This window comes from Equus asinus, chromosome 22 (genome assembly GCF_041296235.1).
Source record: "Equus asinus isolate D_3611 breed Donkey chromosome 22, EquAss-T2T_v2, whole genome shotgun sequence".
Lineage (NCBI taxonomy): Eukaryota > Metazoa > Chordata > Mammalia > Perissodactyla > Equidae > Equus > Equus asinus.
In genome coordinates this window covers 42,309,441-42,332,667 of record NC_091811.1, presented here as the reverse complement: position 1 = coordinate 42,332,667, position 23,227 = coordinate 42,309,441, and the positions used below count along the sequence as shown (strand labels likewise).

At 36.4% G+C, this 23,227-nt stretch overlaps 1 protein-coding gene across 1 annotated transcript in view; it reads left to right on the top strand.

Annotated features, from left to right (window-relative positions):
- Positions 1–23,227, top strand: part of CPNE8 (copine 8) — a 209,546-nt gene that overhangs the window by 58,553 nt on the left and 127,766 nt on the right. Inside the window, exon 6 of the mRNA XM_014868145.3 lies at positions 12,329–12,405. Within this exon, the coding sequence (XP_014723631.1) occupies positions 12,329–12,405 (77 nt within the window). The remainder of the gene's footprint in view (positions 1–12,328; positions 12,406–23,227) is intronic.

Below are 23,227 nucleotides of genomic sequence, written 5' to 3'. Positions count from 1 at the left end.
TCTTGACTCTACCCTCAGGATATCTCCTTTACTATCTTCTCATCACCATACTTCTTTACAGAACATCCTGGGTTTCTATTATAACTTCCTTTTCATTCTCTCTTCAACTTATTTTACTGTTTTCTGGTTTTCATTTCTGCTTTAAGTATTCTGACACGGGTTAGATCAAAATTTAATGTCCTCTTTACCTTACTTGACCTCCCCATTATTTCAGACACAATTGACTACTCTGTTCTTGAAATACTCACCTCCTCTGACTTCCGCGGAAACTTCTCTCTTGCTTCTTTTCCTGCCTTTCTGTTTACTCATTATCTATCATTTTTCAGTTTCTCTTCCTCCTCCTGTCCCTTAATATTAGTGTTTCTCATGGCTATATTTTCAATTTTCATCTCATCTCACTCTATAAGCTCTCCTTGGGAGAACTCAACCATTTCCACACCTTATGCTGATGACTCCAAAGTGTTTATCCCTCTACACACCTTGGCAAACCCACGTCTCCAACTGCTTGTTAGAGATTGACTGGTAGATATTCTGCAAAAGCCTGAAACTCAAATATCTAAAATGTATTGCCTTTTCCATCCCAATTTTGCTCCTCTGCCAGTATTATCTATCTTGAGAATTATCGTCAACACTGGATACTTAGAAAACTATTGTTAACCTCCTTCTTTCTCACACACCACCTCTAGTGAGCCACCAAATTCTGCTCACTCTAACAAAGAATTTTTTCTCTTCTTTCCTTTCTTGCTGTTACTACTTTAGTTCAGATTCTCATCAACTTTCTCCTAGAGGATTGCATAGCCTCCTATAGTTCCTGAGGTTTATATTAGCTCACATTTTAATGTATTCTTTACATTTCTCTCTGTGTTATATTTCTTAAATAGTTTTAATAAGCAATGCAAATTAGTTAATAACTGCCTTAGCTTATAAGTAGATAAAGCATGTCAAAAGAGGGAGGAAATGTGTTTCTAAATTGTTACAAGAGTTGTTAGAGATGACTGCCTTGAATTTCTGGTAGAAATTAACAACAACAACAAAAGCCCTTCGTTACTTGAAAGCATCCAAGTACAGATTTTAGGTAAAACAGCATATAACTCATTCAACCCAAAATGAATTCAGGAAGCGTTTGGAACATCAGAAGTACCAATAAACAAGCAGTTCTATTCCCTGAGGATACGATTCTTTAAAAATATTGTTGTCTACCTGCCAATTTTGCAAAGTGAAATAAAAACTGGAACCTTTTAAGCAAGACTGTTAAGTGCCTGGGTATGCATGTGGAATGCAGGCACTTATCTTTTACAAAAGGGATTTGGTAGCAAGAGAGATTCCTTGAGTGAACAATAATAAATCTTTTTTTTTTCCATTCTAATTACTGATAGTTTTGAAAGAAACCCCTTTCTTTCAAAGGATGACTGTATTTGGTTTCTAGTACTTAAGGATCTTGGGGAAAATTCTTAAATTTTTTGGAGCATTATGGAAAATGGAGATATAATATAGAACTGTACCTTAGATTTCTAACTTTGCAAATGAATATGAGGGAAGTGGATAAAGGATCAGTGGATCAGTATAACTTTGATTCTATTGGTGTTGGAAAAGTTTTTAGTGGAATAGCATCATACCCCAGGGTGACTTGTGGAATCCAGGGACATATTCCTTTAGAGGATTTATCCATTTTAGGGTTCTTTAAGGAAGCTACTTTACTAAAATATTATCCCCTCAAAGTATTAGATCCTGTGAACAAAATCTGGCATTTTGTTCTCTAAGTTACTGTTGAGCCCACTCATCTTAATGCCGTTAGGAGAACTACACAGCATATTTTCATTTGCATAATTTAATTGCATCAGCCAAATCATTAATGAAAAGATTAGTAACAGGCTCATAATTGGTGTATTTAGGATTCTACATGGTGTTCTGGACTAGATGACATTGAAACTGTACTTTGTGTACTAAATTTTCATATCCACCCATCCAAAGTGCATTTATGCATTTGATTGCTCTCAAAAAGTACCCACTAAAATTTTTGTTTTAGACTTGTTATTGGCTCATTGGATTATTTTGACCACAAAACATCAGCCTTCCATGAAGTTGTATATGTTCTTTATTATATTTTCTGAATATCATATATATAAACTTCTACATGTAGACTAGTTGCATTTGAAAATTTCATTTGCAAGTTAATTGTTTGGACCGTGAAATGCGTTTTCTCATAGGAATAGATTTATGTGGGGCAAGATTCTTTCATTAGAATAAAAGCCAATTTAAGCTATATATAACTGAACTGAATTCTAATGTGTATTCATACAGTCAGGCAAGCACTGTTCCATTGCTGAGGAAGATAGCAATGAAAGAAAGAAACAAGGTCCTAGTCCTAAAACAGGTTACATTTTGGAGCTGGAAGGTGGAGTGGGCAGATTTATTCAATAAAAACAAACGCAAATAAATGATTAAGATAACTGACTTCATTATAACACTCATATTAATAAGATATTGATACTGACAGAGTGACTGATAAAGCATGTTAGCTAGAATCTTAGGTTTCCCTTAACCAGGCAGCTTGATTCTACACCAGGTTTCACCCTGAGTATACTTTTTTTTTAAAGTTTGTCCTTCAGTGTAATTTCCTTTTTTTTTTTTTTTGCTGGGGAGATTCACCCTGAGCTAACACCTGTTGCCAATCTTTCTCTCTCTCTTTTTTTTCTCCTCCCCCAAACCCCAGGACAAAGTTGTATGTTCTAGTTGTAGGTCCTTCTAGTTCTATGTGAGCTGCCACCACAGCATGGCTACTGACAGATGAGTGGTGTGGTTCCGCACCTGGGAACTGAAGCCTGGGTATACTTTATTAAAGAGAAGAAGGGAATATTGAAAATCTAGGGGAATAGTATTCCAGGCAAAAGGAACAGCAGTGCAAAGACCTTGGGTCAGGAAAGAATTTGGAACGTTGGTGTGACTACCACATATGGAGTATTGTGAATGATGAGGAGAGCAGAATGGAAGAGTTGGGAAAAGTACACAAAATTCAGATGGCGTGGAAATTTGTAGACCATGGTTAAAAAAAAAGTTGGGTTTTTTTATGGATTTCATTGGAGGATGATATGTTCTGATTTATACATTTAAACAACCACTGGCAGCTGAAGTGGAGAATGGGGTTGGGAAACAAGACTGGAATTAAGGAGATTGATGAGAGGTCATTGAGAGGACGTGACCACCAGTTGACCCGTGAGCTGGACTCTGGCAATCAGAGGCTCCTCACTCCCTCCCCTGTCTTTGGAATGTCCTTTCTGCCCGCTGTTCCCATAGTCAGAGCCATTTCAAAGACACGGCCTTGAGAGAGTCATGTGTTGTTGAGACCATCTGGACTATATATGTGACTGAACCCCATTAAGGCCTCTGTATAAACTTTTAAGATTCTGGTGGCTGGGGTGGAGATCTACTCATTTTGTGGTCACCCAAGAAAAGGAATTCATATGTAAGTTCCTTTGCTTCTTAAACCTGCCACCTACCCATCTGGAGTGGTCTGCCTCTTTCTTCCGTCTCTGCTTGCCCTCTGTGTGTGGGGGCCAGTTTCAGATTTCCCCTTGGGAATTCCCTCAGTTGTGAACCAACAGAAACCAGTTATAAGGCTGCTGTAATTTGGCTAGGTGAACAATATTTGGTGGGTATAACCCTTGAAGTAGTAAGAAGTGGTCAGATTTGGAATATATTTTGGTGATATGATTGCTGATGAATTGGATATCAGATGTGAAGATAAGAGAAATTACAATGACTCCTAGGTTATTGGCGAAAACAGCTGGATAAATGATGATACAGTTTATTGCATTGAGTTACATTGGGTAGGAAGAGATTGAGGTGGTGGGGGTGAGGATAGAAATCATAGAAATCCGTGGTTAGAGCAGGTTTATGTTATTTGAGACCCCAGTAAGCCCCATCTGGAGATACTGACTAGGCCATGTTTGGAGACTATAGAGACATAGATTTGGGAACCATCAGCTTATATAGAGCTGGAACTCAATAAAGTTATCTAAAACAAAGTATAAAAAAAAGAGAAGAGAATAGGAGAGAACCTTGGGGGAACTTCAGCATTTAGAAATGTAGTGGAAGAAGATTAGCCAGAATTGTCCTTTTAAAGGGATGGTCAGGACATGTCACTTTCCAGTTTAAACCCTCCAATGGCTTCCCTCCACACTTAGCACAGAATTCACAGTCCGTCAGGGGCCCTTGGCTCCCTCCTCTCCTCCCATTCCCTTCTTTGCTCATTCTGCTCTAGCCCCACTGACCCTCTTGCTTTTCCTTGAACACCCCAAGTATATTCTTATCTCAGGGACTTTGTTTTTGCTTTGTCTCCTACCTGGAATACTTTTGTCCGAAATATTCACATGCGTTTGTCCCTCATATTGTTCAGATTTCTACGAAATTGTCATCTATTGAGAGGCCTTGCCTGACTGCCCTGGGTAAAGGAGCTTTCCGTGTTTCCTCTGATGCCTTTTCAATAATAACTTTCTTTTTCTATGTAGCGTGTTTTCTGGTCCTAATTAAATGATGAGAGCTAGCCTTCTAAGCGTATTCAAGCTGAAGTATTTACGACTGATGCTCTATAAATGGATTATGTTTCTATTTGCATTTTCAATAGAGTCTTATAGAATCTGTCTTAGACTTTGAGACGGAGATAGGGACAATGTCTGAGGTGGGTTTGATGACGGTATCTTCAGCACTCATTAAGTTACATTATGTGGGATTGTTGCATGTTAAACTGGCTCTTACTCAAGACTTAGTATTTAATAATGATGTTGTGTGATAGTATTATATTTAATATTATTACTTAATAATGCTATAGTATATTTCATATTATTTAATAATAATATTTAGTGAGTTTTCTAGTTCTTTGGCCTGTCGGCTCTCTCACCATGTTTACTAGCATATGGAATATTTACTTATTTTCTGTTAGCATCCTACATTTCTCACTTCTTTACTAATGAGAGCTAGTATTCTACAAAAAATGATGTGCCTCTGGAAAGTAAATATTTTCCATAGATGTTATATTGTAAATAGTATAGCTTTGTTTTAAAATTTATTTATTGTATGGTTTACAAGTATTAAATATGTATGTTGTGGATAATTTTTCAAAATTGGCTAATTTCAATCAATGACCACCCACCCACTCATTGCTGAAAACTTAATTTTCACTTAATGTCTTGTTTAACTGTCTTCATTTGGACTCTTAGCAAGCAAAAAATATTTTGAAAATAAAAAATTGTGCTGAGGGAAAAGAAAGAAATTCAGCTTCAGAGTATAATTTTGAAATTGTATTTGTATTTTAACTACTGATGTCTAAGTTTAGAACTTTTTATTAATCTCTTGGAAGTAGGATTGGCATTTTAGGTTTGTAGATCTATCCATCCATTAAAAAGCCATATCTTTGCTTGAAAAAAAAAGTGTTATTGTGTTAAAAATGTGACAAATTAGTTCTACTACAATATTGAATCCAGTTGTTTCATGTTGAGTTTACGTTGTACCCAAAATAGCATATAGATGTGCTAACAACCATTAATAAAGTAGGAGTCATTGCTGGAGCAAAGGACAACCATGTTCTGTTATTATAAATGATTGCCATTTTAGTATCTAGTGCATAATATAACTAAGTCACACTTTAGTCTTTAGAGTTGATGTGATTAGTATGAATTAAATACAAAGGAAGTCAGCAATATTAGCTGGGAGTACTGGCAATAAAATATGAGTAGATAATGCCAACAATAAAATTTCACAGGTAATACAAACTTTCCTCATCAGTTTTTTTCCACATTGTCAAAATATAAAAGCAAGAAATTTTGTATCACTTATTTTTTATTGCTCTTACTGGCTTAGCATGAATGTGCTTATAATCAGTTAAATGTTCACAAGATGAGTAGAAGCAATAAATGGAAGCAAATCATGCTCTATCTTATCAAGAAATTGAATGATTAACTCCTAAACAGTTGACTGCACCCAATCACTGTGCTTTATTAAAACTTAGCTATCAATAAGCCTATTTAATGTCTTTTGATTTAAATTATCTATTAATTAGAGATGTTATATTTCAGATACTCGATCACTTTATAAGACGAAAAAGCCGTTTAAAGATTTTCTTGTAGACCTTTTAGGAGAAAGATGCCACACTATTGAATGCTTATGAGATTGTTTATGATGATGCTAATAATAAACTACATGCATTGATTAGCTTTATAACAGTATAGAAATCAGAAATTTCACTTACCTTAAATGCCTCTTGGTTCATTATACCATTGTTTTAAAAATGTCTTTCTTTTATATATGTATGCTTATATGTGTACTATAGTCATGCATTGCTTAATGACGAGGATATGTTTCGAGAAATGTGTCCTTAGGTGATTTCGTCATTGTACAAACATCATAGAGTGTGCTTAAATCAAGCACAAGAGAAAACGATGCAATGAAGAGATGTGGTAAACACAAAATGTGTGAGGCTGCTGCTGGAGTAACAAGGCATACTGTTTTGCAGTAAACTTTTTTAATAAGTAGAAAGAGTACTGTCTAAAATACCAATAAAAAGTCTAGTATAGGAAATATATAAACCAGTAACATAGTCGTTTATTGTCATTATTATTATGTACTGTACATAATTGTATGTGCTATACTTTTATATGACTGGCATCACAGTAGATTTGTTTACACTAGCATCACCACAAGCACGTGAGTAGTGCCTAGGACAGCTATGATGTCACTAGGCAATAGGACTTTTTCAGCTCCAATATAATCTTATGGGATCACTCTTGTATATGCAGTCTGTCATTGACTAAAACGACATTGAAATGACTGAAATGTCGTTATGTGGCGCATGACTGTAGTTAACATGTAAGATAAGTTAGTGTATAAGAAACATTTGGATTTTATAATGGCACTCAAAATGAGCATTTGTATTGACCATGAGTATAAAGTGGTTTGGCAAAGGAAATATATAATTTATTCACATAATTATAGTATCTCCTGTATTGGAATCTAGTGACAAGTGGCAAGGTTTGAGTATAGAGTAATATTCTTTTAACCCCAGGGAAGTAGGGAGGAGAAGGGAGGCATATATTTATTAAACGTTTACCATGTTCCAAGCATCTGTTCTAAGTGCTTTGCATACATTATCTTATTAAACACTTTGCTGGGACCGGCTGGTGGCACAGCGGTTAAGTTCGCATGTTCCGCTTCTCGGTGGCCCGGGGTTCGCTGGTTCAGATCCCGGGTGTGGACATGGCACCGCTTGGCAAAAGCCATGCTGAGGTAGGCATTCCACATATAAAGTAGAGGAAGATGGGCATGGATGTTAGCTCAGGGCCAGTCTTCCTGAGCAAAAAGAGGAGGATTGACAGTAGTTAGCTCAGGGCTAATCTTCCTCAAAATAAATAAATAAATAAATAAATACTTTGTTTAGTTCTCCCAACAATTTAATATGTAGGTATTATTTATTATGTCCATTTTATAGATTAGGATACTGAGACAAAGAGACATTAGTAAATGGTTCAGCCAGAATATAAGCACAGGCAGTATAAACCCTCATAATTCTCACTCCTAAAGCGTGGGTTATATTGCTTTGCTGAATAAATAAATGTATGTATGTATGTGTGTGTGTAAAAGATCTTTTAAAAAGGATGCATAGGAATCATTTCTTGCAAGCAAGCAAGCAAACCAACAAGCAAAACCAGTTCATTTACTGCAAAATAAATTACCTTTTTATATATGTGGAATTTTTAAAGCACATAGCATAATGTAATTTTCATGAATATAGATAAGTAGCCAGCTACAATATAATATAAAATGTAGATGGATGAAATCAGTAAAAACTGATATTAAAGAAATAATAAAGTAATAATTTTGAAGAAATTAGAATATTATATTCATGTGTATAGTTTAAGTAGACATTCTCCTGAGTATTAACAAGGAAGAGAACAGAAACATGAATGTGTTTATATATAGTCAGCTGGAATATGGTGGTATGGCAATGCTTCCCTGGATTTCGAGCTGTGTTATGCTAGTAATAAAACTAGATTTAGATTGTTGTGGGAATAATCCACACGCTTCCTCTGATTTGCTGTTTTTTTAAACTACTTATGCAATGTGAAACATATCATTATTATAATGCTTTGTATTGCTATGCTCTCTGCTTTTTTCTTCTTTTCCACTTCTCACTGCTGGGTCTTTCAGCTTTAATACCAGCATATTGGATTCAGGTTAATATTTGGATACTTTTAAAGAGTGGTCGAATGCATCCTAGATACTAAGAATATGGTTTGTGTACATTTAAACACATTATCAAAACTAAGTTTTGTCTGTGTCTTATTTAGATTATAAAGTTATAATTAACTCATTTAACAAATATTTATTGATCTCATGATCAGCTTTGGGAAAGCCCAATAGTTAATGTGATTGAATAAATTGAGGTATTTCTCAACTGCCAGCCAGTCAAAGCTAGATTTGGTCTGTTTGGTCTATGCGTGTGTTAGAGTTGTGGAAAGGTACCTGGATTTATTACTGGAAATTCTGTTATGACCTAATTATGACTCATCAACTGGAATGCAACATCATAGTAAGAAACAATAAAGCAGTTCATGTTATAGCTAATTTTTATTTCTATCTTTATCTAACTATAGACCAAAGTATCTAAAAATATCCTTTAAAGGACACTAATTATATCACTAATTTTGTGTAAAATGCATAGGAAATGTGAATCGTTGGGATGACAAACAAATGGATTCAGTAGAGCTTTCCAAAACAAGGAGTAGTGGACAAATATTATGTTTGATTTTTGCATTGTGAGTAGTAAATGTGTTGCTTGATTGGGAATACACAAACATAGCAGACGTGTAACAACTACATAAATGCCATTAATATTTAGAGGCAAAGTGTGCAATAACTATAGAGACAATGTGTGTAGATGCACACCACATCTTTTTATTGCACATTTTGTTGATTTTATTATTTTAATTTCCTTTTTGGTCCAGAATGATGATATTTGCGTGTTCTCTGTTAATATGTGTCTACCCTAATATGGATATGCTCAATGCTTCTGTTTGTTTTCTTGAGTAATTATAGCACAGAACAGCTTTTACTGAGACTTATTACTCCATTGGCCAAATCCATTTAATATGTAGTATGTGCACCTGCCCATCAATATCAGTATCTTTATTTTTTCTAGAAAAGCTTTCTAGAATCCCCCATATGTGATTTTGCTGCTGACTCAGAAGAGCAATGATATATTCCAAAACTTCAGTATTCAGTTCTAACTTTCTTCTGTGAGACTTAGAGAAATTTAGATTATTTTTTAGCCTGTAAACCTATTTGTAAAGTCTCTTTTGAAATTGGGAAAGACATGTTATTATTAAGGATATTTAATTTAAATATGTCAGAGCTTTACTTTAAGTACTTTTTACCTACTTTGAAGCAAAGTTTAAAACGATTTGCAGTTTTATGAAGGTATTGTCATTCTGTCAGCCACCAGGTTCCAGATTCAGAGTTATTTTCTGTCTCTCTCTCTTCCTCTCCCCACTGCCCCACCCCCCACCATGAACAAGTACAGGTTACACCAAATCTTGTCACATTTCTCTGCACTGTTCCCTACCATTTGCTACAACTTTAGTTTGGACCTTAACACTTGGCTTCTTATTAGCTACAATTACCAAGCAAGGGCTCGCCATCCAAGGTGCATAAACAGCCTGTTATTACAACATCAGCCTTTGGGAAAAGAAAAATAGCTTTATTTACAAGATCGATCTGCAAGGAGACAGGAGGCAGATGCTCTCAGATCTGTCTCCCTGATCCAGGGCTTGGGGCAAAATTTATGGGAAGAAGAACTGGGTGGTCTAAAGTGTGGAGATAGATGATTGGAGGTAAGGAGAAGTGAGGTAATTCATCTGTGCAAGCTTCATGAGGTCAAGCTTCATGGCTCTTCATAGGACTCATGTTCACAAAATGGTGGTGTTAGCATGATCTGAGGGTGCAGTTTTCAGCCCTTTGATATCAGAAGAGTCACTTATCAGGCATTTGCACAGGCCCAGTTGATGGGTTGGTGGTCTCAATCAGCCTGAACTGGACATGGAGTCGTTTTTCAGTTTTGGAAAAACCACTCTTAATTACTCTGTTAAGATGGAGTCAGTTGGACTAGTGCTAGAGGGCCTGTGGTTACACTAGTATCACCTTCTGATTGTTCTGGCTTCTGGATTTTTCCTCACTCCTCAGTCCATTCTGCAAATTGGTACCTGAGCAATCTTCTGAATGCACTGTTCTAATGGCATCCCTGCATTGTGAAAGGCTTCCAGTTGCTTCTGATTATCCTGAGGCAACTTTTTTTTGCCTGGCCAAGAGGGCCTTCCACAATCTTGGCTCTTCATCTTCATTTCTGCCCTTTACTTGAGACCTTCTCTTTTTTCATTGCATTCTTGCCTAAAACTCTGATCTGTTCTCTAGGACTATGTAGGGGAGGAAAAATAACTTTCCCTCTACCCTTTTGGGTTCTTGGCTGAGACCCCTCTGTAATAAAAAGGACAGATTAACGGGAGAAAAACAAACAGAAGCTTAATAACATGTGTCTTCTTATATACATGGGAGATACCAAGGAAAACTGAGTAACTCCCCCAAACGGCCCAAGCCATCACCTGAAATACCATCTCCAGCTAAAAACAAAAGAGGTTCTTGGGGGATAGGGAGCCAGTTATGGGAAGTTTTCAAGCAAAGCATAGTGAAGGAGGGTATGGTGGTTGTACAAATTTAAGTCTCTGCCTTCTCTGGTGATAAGAGTTTCTAGAGATTTAGTCATCTTCCTCTTAATGCAGGAGGGAGAACACTCTTACAGACAGAAATTTCCCTTATAAATGTAAATATCTCTTACAGAAGGGCAACTTCTAACTCAGTTTTCAGAGCCTTTTCTGTGTCTGCTGTTTCTTAAAAAAAAATCAGCCTAAAATAATCCTTATGCCAAAGAGGCGTATTTTGGGATGGCAAGTTCTGCTCCTTTTTGACTAGAATGTCTCTCTGCTCTCCATGATCTGATTCCTACCTAGTTCCCAAGGCTTATTTCTTTGGGGGGACATATTTTGCTGATTATCCTAGTCTACAGTGGTATTTTTTCCCCTCATGAGACTTAGAGCACTCTCTCCTTCCCTTTTTTTCATTGAACAACATAGCTTTTAGTTTTGTGATTTTACGCATTTTAAAATATCATTTAGTAAAATCTAAAGCAACATTTTGTTTACTGTCATTCCTCTGTCCATCCTTCTTAGAGTTTCTCCTGGGCCAGGTCACTGTACAATTTAGGGAGATCTGCCACCTTCTCCTTGAGGACAGATTGGAATCACATACGGCTAAACTAGAGAGTGTGTCTCTCCCTGAAACACCTCTGTATTTTCTTGACCCACTTTTCCAGATGGTGTTGGAGCCCTTATTTTATTGGCGTGTGAAGTTGCCTTGTATTTATGATATTTAAATTCTTAGGCAGCATATCAATCTAGAATCAGAACATCTGGGTTACTCCTGACTCTGCTAGTTATTGACTGCCTAAAACATGGAAAAATCAACCTCTTAGATGATTGGTTTCTTTATCTGTGAAATGACATATTGATAACAGACTTCACATTTTCCAAGGTTAATCTGAGTCTTGAAAATAAGATTCCTCTACTTGTACGCTAATGAACTTTATAATGTGTTATACTTAACCCATTTTTAGGCACTTCATATATGCTAATATTAACTCATGCAATAACTCATTGTATCCTCAAAACAACTCTGTGAGGGGGAGTAATACATGTTAGAGATGAGGAAACTGGAGAGCTTAATTAATTGCCCAGAGTCACAGGCTGTCAGGGGTGGTACTACAATAGACACCTAGCAGTGTGGCTCTGGACCCTAGTTGTAGCCGTGACATCACACGACCTCTCTGTAAGTAGCACTGATATTTTTAGCCGCCTCTGCTCTGTGCTGTCACGGTTTGCCTCTTCAGCCCAAAGCTTAGTAGTTTCAGAGACATCCAAAGTCAAATTAAATTGTGACTTCAAATCCTGGAACTTTTTCCCATTTTTCATTTTAAGTTAAAAAAGAATAAGAAAAGAAATGCAATGTCTAAACACTCAACAAGGCTGCTCTGTTATTAAAAAGATAAAAGGCTGTGCAAACTTAGGGGAGAATCACGTGCTAAAATTAATGCATATTGAGCTCATTTTATTATTGAAAGTTAGAGAATTCAGTATTTCAGCAATGAAAACAATGCAAGTGTGATGTACAAAATAGATAGTGTAAAGACAGTGTGGGAACTTATGAGCTTTAATCCTTTTATCTATTGCAGGACTTTCTGGGACAAGTGTTTTGTACATTGGGGGAGATTGTTGGTTCACAGGGAAGTCGCCTGGAAAAGCCGATAGTGTAAGTATCTTTTAATTCAGACGATGAAATGTTAACCCTTCAGCTTCTATCTTGGCAGTTTGGAATTGATGAATACATGGTTGTAGACCAAAAGTGGGTGTTATAATCTTATTTGAGTTTTTTTCTCCCAACAAATAATTTTGACATGTTTGTAAAGGATAATTTCTATTTCCGCTGTTGTATGCCATGCTACAAAATGTTCACAAAATGCAGTGAGCAGATTTAAATAAGAAAATGTGTTGTTTTCCTTTTGGTTGTGCTAGTAAGTCTTACACTTAGTACTTTTTGCGGAAGATTTTACTCTTTTGGGCCAAGGACTATATGTAGCACTGCCTTTTATACCATATGTTTAATAAATGCATTTTTGGTGTTTGAGATTTTAATAATAATTTTTTCTACAAAATCGGTCTGTAAAGACGACAGCAAGTGTGTAAATGTTATGAGAAGGCGGTCACTAAGAATTGCATCTTCCATCTTCACCTTCAATTACTGGGATCATGTTTCATTTTCAGATCAATTGCATGGGATGATCCAGTTTTCTCCAATTCCAAATAAGACAGAAAACAAACTCTAGATATTTTCCCTAGTTCTTTCTCCTCCTCATCGTCCTTCTTCCTCCCTTGCTAACCTTGATTATATTTGGATTCACTTAACTGTTTATAAAAATCAAAAGATCTAGGGAGAATACTAAGGCATTTGCAGAGCTAACCACAATGTTTAAAGGTTTGGGGAATTTTGAAGTCTATATCTTCACCAATCTTTTAAGAATCTCCAACTCACAAAATAAATGTCGGTCGAAGCTCCACAAATTTGTTCACCTTTGACATCAAACACTTGAATTGGCTAAGGGATCGTTCTCACTTTCCGTATATAAAATGGAACTTCATACTTAGTGTCTTCAGTGCTGTGCAAGAACTTTGTAGGCTACTAAGAAGTCTATGCATTCTAACTTCGTTTATTTAACTTGATTTTCTCAGAAAATTATTACTGAATGTCAGTTTGAAAACTTTTGCATATCAACTACTTTTTAAACTTTCTTTTCATGTGTAATTTGTTTTCACATGATAGAATTTGGAAGCTTATGATTCAAATATATTTATACCCACTTTAATAAGTAAGAAGTAATTTGTAAAGCAAATACAAATATTTTATTAAGTGTGTATAATTCTTATTGCGTTTTCTAGGCTAGTGACTTAGGCTCATGAGGATTCTTGGAAGATCACTAAATCTACCCTTTTTTTGTTAAAGAAAAGAATCAGTAATATACACAATGCCACCTTAAGGATGCCTTTAATATTCTTCGAGAGAAAACAAAAGCAGTTAAAATAAGGTATTTTTATTTCAGAGCAACAGAATAGAGATTTTTATGGAACCTGTGCTCATATTTTTAAATTGATAATTTTATTGGAAATTTTTCTCTGGTGTTATTTTCTGCATAAAAGGAAGTCATAACTCTTCTTTCAATAAACTCTTAAATTACATAGAATTTTTCCCAGTGGAAAATCATCATTATATTAGCCTTGATACATGTTAAAAAGTTAATATTATATTGGTTGGGGTATGTGGTAAATAGAATATACTGTGAGATGTGGTCCTTGTTCAGCTGACTCAACAATTCCCACTAGACAAGACCAGCAAAAACAAATTCATGCTAAGGGGTGAAGATAGCTAGAGAAACGGTTGGCAGAATATGCAAATGTTGTAGTATCTGCTGGCAGTCGAGTCATGATCATTTTACATAATCAGAAAGGATGCATTGCCCTTGAGATTTTTCTTAGCTCCTGCTGAGGATGGGGTAGCGTAAATGTTCGGACAACATGGAGCTATTGTAACTACATGTTTTGCTACACCTATAGGATATTTTTTAATTTAGGCAAGCTTACTAAAAGTGTTGATATTATTTCTTTCTTACTGAAAAAGGTACAATTCATTAAATTTTTTGAAGTATATTTAACTAATCTTTTATTCAGCCTTTGATCTTATTGGGCAATCTTTTCAGGCAAATAAACATTAAGAAAAGTGTTTAAAAGTGGGCTTATTGTTTGAGCAGTGGGAGATTTTTATATTTTTCTAAGTAAATTTAGCTAAGCAAGTGTTAATACTAAATGGGTAATGAAACGTAGAGCTTGGCTGTAACAAAGAGGTTGGTACAAAAGAAAGAAAGAAAGAAGAAAACTATAAAAATGGCAGAATGATGGCTTATTACATGGAAGAATTAAAGTGAATACTTGAGATAAAGAGAACAAAGGAAAGAGATGAAAGAGGGAACTCAAATAGGAGATTAATAAAAAAAAGGGCAGTGAAATTGAATGCAGTTATTTTGCTAGTGGAAGGATATTTTGGATTTATTAATCAAAGCATTCAGTAATATACTCATGTGCTCTCACCTGAGCAGTTACTCAAACCCAGGTGAACACTGGATTGGAAAAAAAAAAAGGCATTTTGTAGTCACCCACCTTCTTGCTTGAGAAAATATTGGCTTTTATTAAAAACTCTAGCTATGAGACAGGTGTGTGTCTAGAGCAAAGGAAATAGGTGTATTTAAGAGCCCGGTCCACTGGGCTAAGCATGCTGTCTTGGGCTCCTGCAAGTTCAAGTGCTTTGAGAGAAGATGCAACTTCTTTTCAAATGGCATTTTACCCCCTTACCTCAACCTCAAATGAAAAGCAATCAAAACCGTTCATATTTTTTCTTTGAAAAAGCATAATTGGGTTGAGGGTGTGAAATACTGTTTGTGTAGAAGCTTTCTTTGCCCGTAATATTGAAGTAGCCCTTTATAGCAGCTGGTTGCTCCATGGATGCTTTCAGATTCCACAGTCATCCCCGCTCAGTGACATCCTTTTCTATGTAGTTGAGGTTTTGAACCAATTTAATGGACAGATGGTGGAGAGAGATGGGAAGGCTGGAAAACAGGGGATGTTTCAGTGGAGGAGGGAATGGCTTTAGAAGAAAGGATGGAGCCAGGGAGAACATTGTAGATGATGCCAGGTCAGGGAAGTGTTTTCTTCTTTGACAGTAAGCTTGATGACAAATACATCTTCTAAAGATTTCATGTTTTATCACACAACATATAAAAACAGTGGAATATATGAAAGCATGGCAGAAATGATGAAGAAGTTCATATTGGGGAAATAATATGTAGCTAACACTGTAGCCCTTATATCTCTATCTCGTAGTTCCTTTTACCTCTGCCTGTCCCTCTCCTCCCTAGGGAACCTGCCCTGGGCAGGGCTTAGCTGTCCAGTTAAAGATAACATTGTAGGATGGTCCCTCAACATCCGACTATTTTTCATGGTCTGTTTCTCATGGCTGGAGATAGAAATAGAATTTGTGTACTCTCCTGCTAACAGGCATTACTTTTGGCAATCTGGTTAAGGAGTTAGGAGACTTTCCCTATCTGAATGGCTATAGGCCTCAGAATTCCAGCACAGGACATCTCCTAAGGCAGATAATCCACCCATAATTAATAGAATGGGCTCATCTTGAATTTAAGAAGTCTTTCTGTGTCCCAAATGTTATTTATCTTAAATAGCATTATCCAAGTGATTTAGTGCTTATTTATCAATTTGTTTTAGAATGGAGATTTATTTTCCCATTAGTTTCCCATTTATATTCTAAATTATTCAAAAATATTCTTTTGTTTTCTTCCCTTTAAATGGCCTGGTTTAGATCATTTTCTGTTAAGGTTTCAGAATAATTTGTTCTTAATTGCCTCAGAAGTGGTCTGTTAAAAATGATGGCAACTGTAAAATTTAGAGATTTAAAGCAGACATACTAGAGCTTTAAATTATTTATTATTAATCAAGGCTTTGAAAACTAAATCACGTTTATTGCAAAGGAAGTGTGGCTTCCTGTATATAACTCATGCCCTATTAAATAATCAGAATTTAAATTTAAACTTGTCTTTATTTTCTGCGCTTCAGTTATTGTCACTTTTAAAAATAGATTTTCTCATTTTATTATGAGAATAGAAATTATTATTTTAAAAATATTTTGTAGGAACTTAGGTAAAATTTTTTGAAATTGATATTCAAGAATTTTTAGTCTACTTTTTAATGGCAGCTCAAAATTTTCACAATTTCCAACAATCTGTTCTGTTGGATTCAAGTTTTGAGCAAATACATTTCTCATATCTTAATTCCCTCCTACACTTTGGTCTTTTCCCTAACCCTCCTAAAATGAGTCTTGTGCTGCTTAATTTGTCTGCAGCATTTACTGTGTCTTTCTATGACTCATCGGCTCCTCTCTAAATCGTCCCATTATTATTTAGCATTATACTCACTCAGCAGTGTGTTTTCTCATGCTGTGAGATTGTATCCAATTTTCTGTGTGATGCTGTCAGAGAATCTTGCTTCTTCTATCTTTAGGGATCTCAGTGATGGATTCAGCAAAGCCTTCCAAAATGCTAGAATCAGCACCAGTTTAAAAAAGATTGCTATTCTCTCCTCTGGGAGGAAAGTGTTTATTATATTCATCAAGTAATAGACCTGTTTGTTCCCGGTACTCTCATCCAGGTGTGCCTGGTTCTATATGAAAGGATGGGGCAAAGAGGCAGGGACTGGTGGTGATTAAAAAGAAGATTCTAACTCTGGGAAGGAGTGGGAACTCCAAGGGTAACTGAACCAGCAGCTGTTTTGGCTAAGGGAAAAGATTATGTTCTTTGTAGGCTGGCTATAGCAGCAGTTTGTGATCCAGGCAATCAGTAGTGTGAGAGGATAAAGGGAAGGATGCAGGAGGTATTAGTGAGTGTCCTGACAGGTGTGAAGAGCACAGGGACAGGGACTCAGAGAGGCAGGTGGTAACTGGAAGACCGGCTTGCAGCTGTCTCATAAACATGGGAATCCCAACTCTGACATAGGGTTCAAGGACCAAGCCCATTGGGTGCTGAAGTTCAACAATGGAAATGGGGGGAGAAGACAAAAATAGAAAGGAAGCTTGGGAATAAGGCAGAAGACTGAAATAGAATATGGCTGGAGGGGGACTTGAGGCTGAGCCTTAAAGGTTGGCTTAAAGATCCGACTCAAATGTTGCCTTATCCTGAAAGCTCTGTGTGTCTGTGAGTGCATGTGGAGGTCACGAGTCAGTGTGAGAAGGAAGAGGAGGAGGAAGAGGGGTGGGAAAATGGTTAGTGTTGAAGGTGAGAACCACATAAACTCACAATAAAGCAGTGCATGTCTTTGTTGTGCAGTTTTTTGCATGTGGAAATATAGTCAACTTTGGGGGAAATTTTGACATTCAAAGTCATCCTGACTTTAGTAACTTCCCTGAAAATTAGATTGATGTTGTCATGCTTTGGTTTATTTTATTAGAAAGAATATTGAGTTGGGAATCAGAAGAGGATGTTTTCAGTCTCATCTCTGCTACTGGCTTGTTATATATTATTACAAAATTTGTACATCTATATTATATTTTTATCTCTGTAGGTCACATTTGTATTATGAAGAATTTAGTCTAGAGATAAATAAATAGCCACATAATGGAGTTGGTTGTACATGGACTTTGGGGGCAGTCAGCCCTGGGTTTCTTAATTTATTAGGTGTACAATTTGAGCAAATTGCTTTAAATTCTTTAGCTCCAGTTTCCTCACCTGAAACTTATGAATAATGCACTTTTAAAAGAGTCGTTGTAAGAAATAGCAATACTTTATATAATTGTCATGGAGAATACTGGAACTTAATAAACACTCAAATGGTGATTATTGATATTGTGTTGTTATTAAATATAGCCAATATCTTTTAGGAAAGACTTCTTAAATCACCTAATAATCTTCTCCATCTCCCCTTTCCTCCCTCACTCCCATCCTTCATTCCTGTCTTTCTGTCTGTATTTTTGTCTTTATTTTTCTTAGAGAAGTGTTTAGCTAGGAATTCAGCAAGCTTACATAATGGGTGATTTTGAACTAAACTTGATTACATTTATATAAATTAATTATAAAGCAAAGATAAATATTAAAAACTATTTTGTCTCTTTTCAGTATAGAGCTGAACAGTCAAATTGGGGGAGTGAGTTAAATTTCTGCTTTTCATTAGTTTGGGTTTTATAAGCATACCTCCTTTTGTTGTGCTTCGCAGGTGTTGCATTTTTACAAATTGAAGGATTGTGGCAATCCTGTGTTCAGCAAGTCTGTTGGCACCATTTTTCCAACAGCATTTGCTCACTTTGTGTCTCTGTGTCACATTTTGGTAATTCTTGCAATATTTCAAACATTTCATTATTATTATATTTGTTATGGTGGACTGTGATCAGTGATCTTTGATGTTACTGTTGTAATTATTTTGGGGCACCATGAACCACACACGTACAAGACAGCAAACTTAATTGATAAGTGTTGTGTGTGTTCTGACTGCTCCACTGACTGGCTATTCCCCGTCTCTCTCCTTCTCCTTGGGCCTCCCTATTCTCTGACACAACAGTATTGAAATTAGGCCAATTTAATAACCCTACAATGGCCTTGAAGTGTTCAAATGAAAGGGAGAGTTGCACGTCTCTCAGTGTAAATCAAAAGCTAGAAATGATTAAGCTTAGTGAGGAAGGCATGGCGAAAGCTGAGATAGGCTGAAAGCTAGGACTCTTGTGCCAAGCAGTTAGCCAAGTTGTGAATGCAAGGAAACGTTCTTGAAGGAAATTAAAAGTGCTGTTCCAGTGAACACATGAATGATAAGAAAGCGAAACAGCCTTGTTGCTGATGTGGAGAAAGTTTTAGTAGTCTGGATAGAAGGTCAAACCAGCCACAACATTCCTTTAAGCCAAAGCTTATTCCAGAGCAAGGCCCTATTAACTCTATTCAATTCTATGAAGGCTGAGAGAGGTGAGGAAGCTGCGGAAGAAAAGTTTGAAGCTAGCAGAGGTTGGTTCATGAGGTTTAAGGAGAGAAGCCATCTCCATAACAAAAAAGTGCAAGATGAAGCAGCAGGTGCTGATGTAGGAGCTGCAGCAAGTTACCCAGATCTAGCTGAGATGATCATGAAGGGGGCCACACCAAACAACAGATTTTCAGTGTAGACAAAACAGCCTTATATTGGAAGAAGATGCCATCTAGGACTTTCACAGCCACAGAGGAGAAGTCAATGCCTGGCTTTAAAGCTTCAAAGGACAGGCTGACTCTCATGTTAGGGGCTAATACAGCTGATAACTTTAATGCTCATTTACCCTTCTGAAAATCCAGGGCCCTTAAGAATTATGCTAAATCTAGTCTGACTGTGTTCTATAAATGGAACAACAAAACCTCGACAACAGCACATGTGTTTACGACATGGTTTACTGAATATGTTAAGCATACTGTTGAGACCCACTGCTCAGAAAAAAAGATTCCTTTCAAAATATTACTGCTTATTGACAATGCACCTGGGTCACCTAAGAGCTTTGATGGAGATGTGCAATGAGATTAATGTTGTTTTTATGCCTGCTAACACAACATTCATTCTGAAGCTCATGGATCAAGGAGTAATTTTGACTCTCAAGTCTTATTATTTAAGAAATACATTTTGAAAGACTATAGCTGCCATACATAGTGATGCCTCTGATGGATCTGGGCAAAGTAAATTGAAAACCTTCTGGAAAGGATTCACCATTCTATATGCTATTAAGAACATTTGTGATTGAGGGGAAGAGGTCAAAATATCAACATTAACAGGAGTTGGTAAGAAGTTGATTTCAGCTGTCATGGATGACTTCGAGGGGTTCAAGACTTCAGTGGAGGAAGTTACTGCAGGATGTAGAAATAGCAAGAGAACCAGAATTAGAAGTGAAGACTGACAATGTGACTGAATTGCTGCAATCTCATGATGAAACTTGAACAGATGAGGAGTTGCTCCTTATGGATGAGCAAAGAAAGTGGTTTCTTGAGATGGAATCTATTCCTGGTGAAGATACTGTGAAGATTGTTGAAATGACAATAACAAATTTAGAGTATTCCATAAACCTAGTTGATAAAGCAGTGGCAGGCTTTGAGAGAACTGACTGCAGTTTAGAAAGAGTTCTACTGTGGGGAAAATGGTGTCAAACAGCATCACATGCTATAGAGAAGTCCTTTGTGAAAGGCAGACTCAATCAATGCAGCAAACTTCATTGTTGTCTTATTTTAAGAAGTTGCAGGGGGCCGGTCCTGTGGCTGAGTGGTTAATGTTCCACATAATCCACTTTTGGAGCCCAGGTTCTCAGGTTTGCATGCTGGGTGCAGACCTCTTCCACTCATCAGCCATGCTGTGGAGGCATCCCACATACAAAGGAGAGGAAGATTGGCAAAGATGTTAGCTCAGGGCTAATCTTCCTCAACCAAAAAAAAGAGGAGGATTAGCAATGGGTGTTAGCTTAGGGTGAATCTTCCTCACCAAAAAAAGAAAAAGAAAGGGCCATTCAATAAATTAAAATGGAAAAGAAAAAATTGTGCAGCCACCTCAACCTTCAGCAACCACTGCCCTAATCAGTCAGCAGCCATCAACACTGAGGCAAGACCCTCCACCAGCAAAAAGATTATGACTTGCTAAAGGCTCAGATAATGGTTAGAACTTTTTAGCAATAAAGGATTTTTTATTTAAGATAACGTTTTTTCAGACGTAATGCTGTTGCACACTTAATAGACTATAGTTTAATGTAAACATAACTTTTATATGTACTAGGAAACAAAAAAATTCATGTGACTTACTTTTTTGTGATATTCACTTTATTATGGTGGTGCAGAACTGAACCCACAATATCTCTGAGGTCTGCCTGTATAAGATAGTGTTATTATTTTGTTGGAAATGTCCTGAATTTCTAAAGCATTGGAGCTGTGTTCGTATGTAGTTGCAAAATGTAACAAAATGTAATCTAGAGTTCAATATCAATTAAAAATTATTTTTCTCTCATTTGCAAAGATCACATAGATGTGTATACATATTAGTAATTTTCATATTATCCCACACATTAAAAATTGAGCCATTGATTGCATCTTAGAGAGATGTTACATGCTTCATGGACTTAGAGTAAGTCTCCAGGAGAGCCCCAAATCAAAAATTGTGCCTTCTCCAAAGGCCAAGGGTAGAGGGAATTGTAGTACATTTCCTTATGTATCTTGTGCAAGATTGTGAGTCTTCTATATAACGGAAATTTAATAAATGTTAAGCTGGACCACTTTGTTAAATTCATTTGTGGATCTGACCTCATGCTCTGGAAGGATTTGCAGAGATTGAACTGTTTTAACCCAAAAAAGCAGACTGTATACAGCTACAAGCCCCCACCCTTCTCTGCTTTACTCAGGAATTCCAGTGGTTATAGCTATAGGCATATAGGTGAAGAACTCTTCTGAATAGAAAGGCTTGTAAAGGGTATGGCCAGTCGTGAGAGAGATATAGGTAAGATAAATAAATTTTTCTCAAAATAGCCCTGTATGTCATCATCAGAGACAAACCCTAGAATGGTAGATCTGTTGTTCTGATTTGAATATTATATTTTTCTGTTCTATGAGGCTTGTGTACGAGTAACTCCTTTAGGAACCCCAGTTTAAGAAAGAAAAACAAAAGGCAAAATCATTTTATGTCAGTGTTTACTATATAGACTATATTACTGACTAGATTTGTTTACTTTTCTGTCAGACAGAAGCTGAGTACAGTAGAGGTCTTAGAGATTTTTATTTCTTTCTTTTAATTCACTTATTCAACAAATCTTTACTGAGAATACGTTATGGACCAGAAACTGTTAGGGACTAAGTAGACAATTATGAAAACACAGAGTTGTTGCTGTCCTCCTTGAGTTTACCATTTATTCTTTAAATGAATAGTCACACAAATAAATGTAATTACATATTGACATAAACCCTATGAAAATTAGATTACTGACTTAGACCAGAATATATAGGCCATATTTAGTATTTGAATGTTTGTCATAAGTGCATTGGGAAAGTTCATGATTTTTTGTTCAAAGAGGTTCATTCACTTCTGTGTGGAGAATGGTTGTGGGTAGTTAACAGAGAGATGAGTACATTAACTACTGTTGAAATAATCCAGTTCAGAGGAGAAGTGGGCTGATTAAAAATACGTTTTGAAGGTTGATTTCACAAAGATTGGTGGTAGGCTGGTAGTCTTGGTTGAAGAAGATTTCAAGAATGACCCTCAGATTTCTTGCACAAGTAACTGAGTAGATGGATGTACTGTATTCTAAGATGAAGATCATCCATTTCTGGATTTGCCAGAAGTGATCATCAGCTTTAGGAGTAGATGAGTCATTCTATCCTTATATTGTAGATGCTGGTGTTTACCCAGAGTAGAAACCTTTGCAACAATTTTTTTTATTTGCATTTGCCTAAAGTCATTGGGTTAGATTGAAAACTGGTGGAAAATCCTAACCGAAGGAAAGAAATGCTGAGACATGATCCATGTTATTTTGGAGGATGGGTTCTAAATTAAATAGTACCTGCCTTTATGGAATAAACATTCCTAGTTTCACTTAGTTTAAATATCAGATGAGTTTCTAAAGGGTTACACTTTTTATGGACAATGTTTGGGATAAAATCTTTCAGAGAAACTATAGCTTCCTCTGGGGTGAAATTCATTTCTCCTTTGTTCCTTCTCTCCTCTTGTTCGTATATGGCATAATTTGCTGGATTCTTGGATTCAAAATGCAGGCTGGGAATATTAGTTCTATAGTTAAGCAAACTAGTAGGTGAGAAAAGACCTTTATGGGCCAACTTTGGAATAGACACATTGGTCTGAGCTCTAACTCACTGTTGAGATGAATGTTTGGAACAAACATTTGGGGATTGTCTCTGTTCTTGTACTTACACTCAACTGGTTCTTTGTCCTCAAAGCAAGTGGAAAGGGAGCAGTAAATGTTTTTTAAAATAATA